At 58.6% G+C, this 10,533-nt stretch overlaps 1 protein-coding gene across 1 annotated transcript; it reads right to left on the bottom strand.

The window, feature by feature from the left end:
• Positions 1 to 401: 401 nt before the first annotated feature.
• On the bottom strand, positions 402 to 9,822 carry IFITM10 (interferon induced transmembrane protein 10). Its single transcript, XM_077862899.1, has 3 exons — positions 9,790 to 9,822; positions 6,659 to 7,111; positions 402 to 1,050 (listed from the first exon to the last, which is right to left on the bottom strand). Exons 1-3 carry the CDS (start codon positions 9,805 to 9,807, stop codon positions 901 to 903), a joined length of 621 nt encoding a protein of 206 aa, XP_077719025.1. The 5' UTR covers positions 9,808 to 9,822; the 3' UTR covers positions 402 to 900.
• Between the last annotated feature and the right edge of the window lie 711 nt (positions 9,823 to 10,533).

Here is a 10,533-nt window from a genome sequence, read left to right as displayed (position 1 = left end):
GCCCGCCCCTGGGCCTGGGGGTAAAGTTTGCAGGCCTTCCTCCTTCCCCCTCTACACCTGAGCTGCCTGGAACTTCCTCTGGTCTCCCAGACCAGCCATGACCCTGTGCCACAAGGGCTCGGTCCCCTCCTGGGGGATGCGCTGGTGTTCTTTGCTCTAACAGCCAGGTGGCCAGCTATATTTGTGTTGCCTCATCTCAGGGGGCTGGTGTTTGGGGCTCTCTCTGCCAAAGCTCCCCTCAGTCCCCCTTGCATGGTGGGCAGAAGGCTGCCAGGTCACAGAGCAAACCTTCCCCGGCAGTCAGCACTGGGGGCCTGGACCACCAGGCAGCAACACAGTGGGGTTGCCAAAGCCGCCAAATTCCCCCCATACCCTGCCCGGCTGTGGGACAGAGGCTGGGCTGGAGCCAGACAGGTATTTTATTGAAAGTTCACAGATACAAGAGCTCTGAGCAGGGTCACAGCTTGGAGGAGATGGGGTCAGGGAAGATAGAGTGAGTCCCCAGATGCTGGCAGCCCCCCCAAACTGGGAAGCTCCCACAGAAGCCCTTCTTGCTGGGTGTCAGGTCAGAGGGGCCCCAGGAGCCTGGGAGGGGAGCACAGGAGGTCAGGGAGGGCAGCCAGTGGAAGCCAGGGTGCAGCAGCGCAGGGAGACACCCACAGACCCCAGAAACAGGCAGAGGCAGAGGGTCAGGAGGCAGAGAGGGTGCGCCGGCCCGAAGCTCGCTGCCCCTGTACTATACAGAGCTTCTGACGGCCTCGCTGCCCGGTTCACAGCTTCAGGGGGGACTCCAGGGCACATGCCCTGCTCTGCCCCACACGGCATCCCGTATCACATCAGTCGTGAAAATGAACATGTCTCAGTGCTTTGTCTCCACGGCCGGCGGTGCCCGGTGGGGTCTTAGTAGTCGGTGAGTGGGTACCGCAGGAAGATGAGGACAAGGATGATGCAGGACGCTGCCAGGGCAGAGCTGGTGATGTTGAACAGCCGGGCTGTCTTGGCATCTTCCACCGCTCCATTCAGGTCGTTGAGAAGCTTCTTGTCCCGAACCTGCAGCCAGAGGGAGGAGGTGAGGCCAGCGGCCAGAGAGAAGGAAATGCCTAGGACTGGGAACATCTATGCAAAGGGCATACAGGAATTCTTTTGTGTTTCTTTTTGCAATTATTCTGTAAGTCTGAAATTATTTAAAACAAAACAGGATCGGAAAAAATATTATTTGATTGAAAGTCGCTAACAGCACATCTTAAGTGTTCCTACAACCAAAAAACTATAAACCTCAAAAATGATAATTATGTGAGATGCAGCCATTAGAAACGACAAATACCCACCATTTGCTTCAACGTGGATGGAACTGGAGGGTATTATGCTGAGTGAAGTAAGTCAGTCGGAGAAGGACAAACATTATATGTTCTCATTCATTTGGGGAATATAAATAATAGGGAAAGGGAATATAAGGGAAGGGAGAATAAACGTGTGGGAAATATCAGAAAGGGAGACAGAACATAGAGACTCCTAACTCTGGGAAACGAACTAGGGGTGGTGGAAGGGGAGGAGGGCGGGGGGTGGGGGTGAATGGGTAATGGGCACTGAGGGGGGCACTTGAGGGGATGAGCACTGGGTGTTATTCTGTATGTTGGCAAATTGAACACCAATAAAAAATAAATTTATTATAAAAAATTATGTGAGATGATGGACGTGCTAACAGACCCCCTTATTGCAATCATCCTGTTGCAGGTACGTGTATCAAATCATGTATTAATGTATGCAAATGCACAAATCAATGTATCCTTTGGACTTATACAATGTTGCATGTCAATTGTATCTCATAAAGCTGGAATCAATAAATGGATATATAAGATAAAGGAGGAAGTTGGTCTCAGAGAGTTGTATGATCAATGGAGGATTTAAGTGTGCTCTACTCTGATCGGTCTCTCTGATCTAAAATTAACAGGGATTATCTGAGAATAGGTGCTTTGCATAAACAGAAGCGGTGGCAGTCCCCGTGGTCTCTGGGAAGGGATGTTAAGATGCAGGGAGTGGGTTGGAGCCCAGGAAGTCTTGGAAAGACAGTGGGGAGAGCTGCATCCATTTCCAAGATTCTCTGGTTGTGAAGAGATGTTCTTCAGGAGGAGGTCACCGTCACCCGGGATAAATCTTAGGATTTCCCTCTCTTCAATACTTTCTTCTTCCACAAAGTTCAAAGAAGTGTAGTTGGATATGTGGATGGATGAGAAGGGAGGGAAAATAGACAAAAAAGATAGTGCAACGATTGCATGGATGGATGAGATGACTTAAGGAGTAATAGAGTGGGGGTGAGCAAGGATGAGTGTGAAGACAGGTACATGATGAATGGATGCACATGGCTCAGCTAGAGGAGAGAAGGGATGGTAGATGGCTTGAAGGATGAGTGGATGTATTGATGTATTGATGTATTGATGTATTGGGTCAGAGAATGGATGGATGGCTGATAGGTAGAATTGGTAAGTAAGATGGAGAAATTTACTGAGAAATTGATGTTAGATGAATAGTTAAGTGCACTGATGTATAAAATAGGTGGGGTGGGATGGGAAGACAGGGAAGGGAGGAGGAAGAATGATGAACATGTATAAACACAGATGAATGGAGGGTTGGGTGACTATTTGGATGAGTTGAAGGGAATAAAAGAAGATGGATTGGTGTATGAAGGATGGTGGGTGGATGGATGAATGGATGGATGGGCAGGCAGGTGGGTGGATGGGTGGGTGACTGAGTGGGTGGGTGGATGGTTGGATGGATGGCTGGGTGGATGGATGGGTGGGTGAGTGGATGGGTGGATGAATGGGCAGGTAGGTTGGTGGATGAATGGGTGAATGTTGGGTTGGTGGGTGAATTGGGTGAATGGATAGATGGGTGGGTGGGGGGATGGGGGGATGCATGGATGGTTGGATGGGTGGGTGGATGATATTGATATTCAGGAAGCAGGTAGTGGGCAGATATGTATACACAAAAACTGGCACAGTCTCCCCCATCTTAATCAATCTTTCTCACTTTCATTACTGGGAAGTCCACAATCTTCTGAGCCAGGGTTGAGCAGCCACCATGTCATTATATGTGCTCCTCCCCTCCTGCCTGCCTTCCCAGCCCTAATTCAAGCCATGAGCTCCCTTTTCTGGCCATCACACTGAGACCCTAACTTTTCTCTGCCTCTGGGCTTCTCTTGTCCCCTTCCTCCACACTGGTTGCAGATTTTGCAGCTCTGACCATCTTTCCCTTCTGTGTCTTCCACACAATGAAATCCAAACAACTCATGTAGTTTTCCAAATCCTCACTGCATGGCCATGGCTGGCTTTCCAGGACTATCTTCTCGTCCTCCACAGAAGATGGTGGCCCTGCAATCCTCCCAGATCACCCCACCCTCATGTCCTGGTTTACGTTTTTTCCATCTAGAGCACCTGTCCCCTTAACCACCCTCGCCCAGCGAAAATGGTGCCTCCTCCCATAAGTCTCCCACACCCGACTCCAAACTTGTCCCAAATCAGGAATGAAGTATTCTTTTGAAGCACTGGGACACTTCGTCCACAAAGGTGTCCTCTGTCCAACCACCTATTCGTACAACATCCTTTGACCACTCTGATGGTCAGCCCTGCCTTGGCACCAGTGACAGCAAGATGAAAGCGTGGGTCTGGTGGGGTGGGCAGCCATGACGGGGTCACAGAGTCTCTGATGGGACGTGAGGGCTCAGCCAGAGTGAGTCAGTGGAGTCTTTGTGGATGGAAGACCTAGATTTCGTAACAGCCCCTCAGGCTGTGGGAGCAGCATGTTGCAAACCGAGGTGAGCTCACGGAAGGGCTGGGGCAGGGTGCCTCTAGTCGGGCTAGGAAATGGCTGAGAAAGGATCTTAAAAAGCCTTGAATGCCGAGATGAAGATCCTGGCTCTCACTTGGCTGACAAGGGGGAGCCAGCTGGTCATTAGGAGCAGCTCATGCCTACCGCGAGTGTGGAGAATTGGCGTTCTGTGTCTCTTTTCCCCCGGACACTAGGCTGAGCCATATAAGGCTGCAATCTGTGTGTGGCTGACCCAGCCTGCGCTGGCCTGAACTGGCCCACGTGGGCGGGGACGGTGGGCGGATGGTTTGATGGGTGGACGGACAGGTGAAGGCAGACAGAGACACAATGTTGTTTCACACCACCACCCCCCCCAACCCTGAACGCCAGCCTCTGCCCTGCTCGTGAGTGCTTGCTTAAATGTCGCTTCAGGGATCCCTGGGTGGCGCAGCGGTTTGGCGCCTGCCTTTGGCCCAGGGCGCGATCCTGGAGACCCGGGATTGAATCCCACATCAGGCTCCTGGTGCATGGAGCCTGCTTCTCCCTCTGCCTATGTCTCTGCCTCTCTCTCTCTCTCTGTGACTATCATAAGTAAGTTAAAAAAAAAAAAAAAGTCGCTTCATTTCAGTTTGTTTTGTGACCAGATGAAGGAATGAGCTGAGCTGAAGGTGGCTTGTTAAGAGCTCACTGCTCTTAAGGACCAGGCTGGGAATTTGGCCAAGGCCTTTTGACCCCAAGTCTGTCAGGCGCCCTTGGAAGTGCCCATGACCAGCCACAAATGGTGTAGGGTGCAGCGGGCCAGGAGACATGCAGTGGATGGACAGATGGACAAATTCCCAGCTGCAGGAACCCGAGCCAGCCAGTTCTGACCACCCCCTGCCCCGGCCAGAGATGACTCACCTTGCACCTCCTTTCCTGGTAAGCCTTGAACTTTGCTGCCCTGGCTGTCCCCCAGGAAGGACATGGGGGAACAGCTCCAGGGTGGCGTCATAGTGAGCTCCCTTCTGCCCCCCCCAGAAGCACTGATTTCTACCCACCTACCCCCACCCCAGTGCAGATCCTGCACCATTCAGAAATCTGTGACCTACCTACAACCTGCACCAGATGGACCTGCCTTGTGCCAACCGGTGCCCATAGCCGAGCCAAGGGGAGGAGGGGACAGCTTCCGGACAGGAGCCCATGTCCACAGGCCATCGTCAAGGTGTGGCAAGAGGGCACCAGGGGAGGCAGAGCCACACACCAGCTGCCTACCAGCCTCCCCACAACTGTTCCCTTTGCTTGGCACTGTTCCAGTAGAGCCAGAGCTGAGGTTGGCCCAGGACCTCCATCCCCTAATTTCTAGGGACCCCTTCCCTTTGCTGCCCTCACAGCACACACATGCACACACACTCATGCACCCACATGCACACTCACATGATGCATTTAATTACAGGCACACTCACTTATATTCATGCACACACTCATACACAAGCACAGTTGCACCTATACACACACACACACACTCAAGCCCACATGTGATACACTTACATGCACAAATATACACATTCGTGTACTTACAGCCACATACTCATGCACACATGTTCACATGTGGAATTATACTTATACATCCATACCGACACACACTCATACACATGCACACTCGCACCTTCCTGGGCACACACACTCATGCATACATGCACTCACACACACACACACACACACACTCATTCACTCACACATGGTGGAGCCCTGAGCTCAGTACACAGGCCTGGAGGCGAAGGTGCGTCTGGTGGTGGGTGATGCTGATGATGAGTCAGGAGGCGGAGAAAGCCAGGTGGCCAGGGAGTGTGATGCCTGGGGCAGGGGTGGGGCTGAAAGATGCACAGAGGCAGAGCTGTCCAGCTTCCATCCTTCCTCCCGGGCCAGCCTCCCTGGCCTAGACCCTCCTGTCCCTCCAGCCCCCATGTTCCATTGCAGCCCCACCCTACTGCCCCCAAGTCACTGGGCCCCTGCAATCAGCAAAGTGCACCTGGTCTTGGACACACAAATCCATGGATAGTGATGATCTGGCTAGACGCGAGCCCAGCCCTTCCGGAGTGACAGGGAGATGGGTCCTGCTGGTTGGGCTCCGATAGCCCAGAGCTCTTCAGTCCTGACACACTTGCACAGAGCTCTCCACCTCAAATGTGAGTGGGTCACAGCCTCTTTCCTGCAAGCTCGGTCCATTCCTTCCCGCTCTGTCCCGGGGACATGTGGTCCTGTCTGCCTGGCACCCAGCTCTGCTCCCAGCCAGCTCCTCTCACAACAATGAGGGGCTTCTGGAAGTTGTGCCCACTCAGGGTGTGGGGTCAGGGGTGCATGGGACATATTTGTGTCTCTTTTCCCCAGGCACCCTGGCCACCAGGACAGTCTAGAAACCATAAGAGTGGGAAGGCAGAAAGCAGGGACTTGATCAGAGACCCCGTCTATCGTGGCCTCCCGAATGCCTGCCTGGTTTCAGGTTCCCTCTGAGGGCTTGGAGGAGGTCTTCTGCACCGTCCTCCTGTCAGCAGGGCAAGGGCTCCAAGGGTCTTCACCAATGTGCTGGCTCCGTCCCCACCTGCCCAGGGGCAGCTCCATGACCCCCGCCCAGAGGACAGGATGTCGGGCCCTGGGACTGCTCCACAACGACTAAGCGGGCTGTGTAGAGAATGCAGTCCTGTGGCCCCTCAGCCCTGTCAAGACACCCTGGCAGCTTCCTCAGCTCAGCATGGGCACGGGCAGCCCCTCCCTGCTGGCTTAGAGCTAGCCAGTGCCCATGTGGCTCTGGATCCCATGAGGCGGCCCCCACCTGCCAGCACCCACTCCTCCTGCCCCCCGCCCCCGCCCAGCTCACTTTGAGGGAGTAGGCCAGTGCGATGAAGCCCAGGCAGCAGAAGTTGAGGTAGACAAAGTTGAAGATGGACCACAGATAGTAATCGTTGACCTCGGTGGTGTCTGGGTAGACCTCGATGACTGTCGTGGGGTTCGTCATGGTCTTCTTTTCAGCGAGGTGCTTGCAGGCCTGGGGGGCTCCAGAGGCCCGCACGCTGTCTGTCTTGCTGCTCTTGGACTCCATGGGGAACAGGGTGGGCGCCATGGGGGGCGATGCTGAGGGCTCAGGGGCCGGGGCCGCTGGAGCCTGCAGGGCCGGGGGCTTGGACACGCAGGCAAAGCAACCCTTGGGTGAGCCTGCTGGGGGCCTCGGAATCCAGAAGGCCCCGTCCAGGGGGACTCGGGCTTCCTGGGCGCCGTCCGTGGTGCTGGCCGGGGCTCCCAGCGGGGCTGGGCACTGGCCGGGGCCCTGGGCCTGGAGGGAGGAGGAGAGGAAGAATGAGCCAGGTCCTGCCCGCCCTGCAGGGCTTGCCCTGTCGTCCTGCAGCATCTCCCCTGCGGACTCACGAGCAGCCCCAAAGGAGATGGAAATCCCCACCGAGGCAGCCAGCTGCCAGGCTGCCACTCACCTCCCCCACCCGCCCCAGCCACCCTGATGCCAAAGCCCTTCACAGCAGCCTTGGCAGAAGCATCGGGGGCTTTTCATCACTTTGCCATCTGCGCACAAACATTCACCCACTGACACACAGCAGCAACACCCCCCCCCATACCCAACAATGCCCCGACCGACAGGCTGTTGCAATAAACAGAGCACGCCAGCATCCATCCCAAACACCCTGGCACACACAGGGCACGCAAACCCACAATGACAGCGTCTCAGCCACTGTCTGGCCACCGAGCAGAGCTCTCTGGAGCACCTGCAGGCTGACACCCGCTGACACATTGGGCACTAACGGCTCTCCAGACCCGGGGCACACCCGTGCGCTGAGATGCTTCCAGGTAAACAGCTCCGCACTGTGACACGCAGCGTGCACACACACAGCCGACGCGGGCTCGGATGCAATGGATCGCCGGGGTATGGAAACGGCCGCTGCGGGCGCCCCAAACTCCTGCGCGTCGTCCCCGCCCCCCACCCCGGCCCAGAGCGGGCGGCCAGGACCCCGAGCGCTGCCCGCTCGCAGGGAGCCACCCAGCCGGTGCCACCCAGACGCGCAAGGACACTCTGCGGATCGCGCACTTCTTCAGCCGGGGACCCGGGCGGCGGCGCCCTGCACCCCCGGGGGTCCCCGCCGGGGTCTGCCGCAGCCGCACGGACGGCGCGCCCTCACCTGCTGGTGGCTCCTCGGCGGGCGGCCCGACCCCTGCGCCGCCGTCCGCGCGTCCTTCCGCCGGCCCGCGGCCCCTGTGTGCCCGGCCGCTCCGTGTCCCCGCGGCCCAGCCTCGGCGGGGGGAGCGCGGGGCTGGCGGCGCTCTGTCCCCGCTCCTGCGCTCCCTCCGCAGCGCCAGGCCGGCCGCGCGGCTGCAGCCTGAGCCTGACTCACGGGCGCCGGCGGGCGCAGCCACCTCCCCGCCTCCTCCGCCCGCAGGGTGGGGGCCCGGGCGCCGGCCGGAAGCCCGACCCGGGGGCTGCAGGGCCGGCGGGGCCGCGCGGGGCTGGGGCCTCCCCCACTGCCACCCCCAGTCGCCCGGCGGAGCCGCCCGCCTCCCTGGGCCTCCCTCTTGCTGAGCCCCCAGCCCCTCTGGCCTCTGCCTCTCCAGGAGGGGGCATCTCCATCCTCCTGCTGGCCTCCCCTCCTCACATCTCAGTCCTGCCTTGGCGGAGCCCCCACCCTCCCCAGAGCCCGGGTACCCCAGCCGGTGCCCCTCCCAGCACATCCCCACAGCTATCCCGACCCCACCTGCTCCCCTTCGCGCATACCCCTATCCCCAACCAAGCCCCTTCCAGCTCCCCAACTGTAGCACCTCTGTACAGTCCTGCCCTTCCCTGTGGCCCCAGCTGTGGGTCCACGGAGTCCAGGCCTTCCCTGAGCCTTGGTGCCCTCGCATGGCCCTGTCCTTTCTGACCCCACCCCCGTGGAAGCTCCTGACCCCCTCTCCCCAGATCTGACTTCGTGCACCCCAGCCCAGAGCCCCAGGCCCTACCCCTGAGGTTGCATCCCTCACTGAGTCTGGCCTCAAAGGCCATGATCTCTCACTGGTTGGTCCCCTCTAAGCATGGGGCCAGATTTTCTCCTCCAAGCCCCCCAATGACACTTGTCTCCTTGGAGACAAGTCCACTCACCTGCCCATGTTGCTCTGCCAGCCTGCCTGTCCCACCTGGGCTGTGTTCCCTGCAGATGTCCCTTCCTCTGACCCACGCCTACTGGCCCAGCCCCAGCCTGCTCCGGGGACCTGCCCTCCCTCTAGGCCCTCTCTCTCTCATACTTGTCCCCATATAACCTTTCCTTCCTGCACAAGTCCCAGTGAGTCCCATGTACAAGGGAGAAAGAAGCCCTGGCCCTCTCTGTGTCTCCTGGAGACCCACCTTGCCATGCCGGTGCCCTTTGAGCTGGGTCCTCTTCACCAGCCCACCAGCCTCCACAGACCCCAGGCCCTCCAAAGCTCCCTGGGAGCTGCACCTATGTGCGGTGGTCCTAGATTGCCTCCCCAGCTCCCCCTGACTAGCTCAACCAGCCTCCCCTGGCTCCCCGAGCCTCTCCTCCGAGCCTGGGTCTTCTCGGGGCCGCTGCTGTCCTGCAATCCTCTGCCCACCCCTGCTCTCCCTGACCTCTGCATGCGTCTGAGGTTCTGGGAACCCACCTCTCTGGATAGGCCCCAGCCCCTCCCCGAACCCTCCCCTTCTAGCCCTGCCCCCGGCCACCCTGCCAGGCCTCATTGGTGGCTGTTAAGAACCCCAGGAACCTCCAGGAGGTTGATAAAACCCTCCGTGAGTGGGAGGGCTCCCCAGCACCAAGCACTGGGGCCACCACCCCATCCTGGCCACACTCTCAGTGGAGCCAGGCCCAGTCCAAGAGCCCACAGGCTTGAGGGAGGATAGGGACTATGGGGGTACCAGGAGTCAGTTCTCCCTCGCTGGCCCCTTCCCAAGGGCCACAGTAACAGGCACCTGGACCCCCAGGCCTCTGGCTGAGCCTGACCTAAGACGGAGCCTACCTGCGGTCTGGACGCCATGCCACCAGGTCTCCCGGGGCCGGGCACTGCCCCACCTGCCCCAGGCTCTGTCCTGGGGCCACTCCAGGCAGGTAGGCTGCAGGCAGTGGCCAATGTGGCTGGTCGGAACAAGAGTCCGGCTTGTCCTTAGGCAGCAGGAAAGGGGCGCCCGGCCCACCGGAGCCTGCTTCAGGTCCCAGGGTGGAGTCAGGGCCCTCTGCTCCAGGCAGTCTTGAGGCTGCCTCTCTGAGGGCCCCAGAGCCCAGAGCAGCAGGGGGGAGGGTACTTTAGCCCCTGCTGGCCTCCACCCAGTAGGTGAGGGAAGGCACTTGACTCAGGTCGGGTGTCCTCCAGACAAGGGCAAGAGGCAGGAAATGCCCACCGGGGCCCGCTGGGCTGGTGCAGAGCATGGCAGGCCAGCCAGGACCAGTGCCAGGCGCTGAGCTGGGCTCCCCGTGGGGATCTGCTAAAGCCCTGGCGAGGAGTGCCCTGTTATTACCCACCTTCTAAAGACAGACCGGAGGCTTAGGGCTGGGTCAGAGGGGCTGGATCTGAGCCCGGAGTCAGAGTCTAGGGTCCAGAGGCTCCCAGGCAGCAGCCCAGGGCAGTCATACTGGTCCTGGGCCCTGTTGGCTGGGGGTCTGGAGGCTTCAGCCTATGCTCATCTACACAGCATCTCAGTACGGGCAGGGGCCTCCAGCTGTGCTTGTCCCTGTGTCCCAGACCAGAGGGGACAGGGTGTGCAGG

This window comes from Canis aureus, chromosome 21 (genome assembly GCF_053574225.1).
Source record: "Canis aureus isolate CA01 chromosome 21, VMU_Caureus_v.1.0, whole genome shotgun sequence".
In the NCBI taxonomy this organism is placed as follows: Eukaryota; Metazoa; Chordata; class Mammalia; order Carnivora; family Canidae; genus Canis; species Canis aureus.
The sequence above is the reverse complement of the archived record's forward strand: the minus strand, read 5'-3'. Positions and strand labels throughout refer to the sequence as shown.

What these genes read in the sequence shown, in the direction of transcription:
- IFITM10 (XM_077862899.1), bottom strand. An exon ending in CACTGGCCTACTCCCTCAAA is followed by an intron (nt 1,051 to 6,658) that starts GTGAGCTGGGCG and finishes CTCTGGCTGCAG; the next exon opens with GTTCGGGACAAGAAGCTTCT.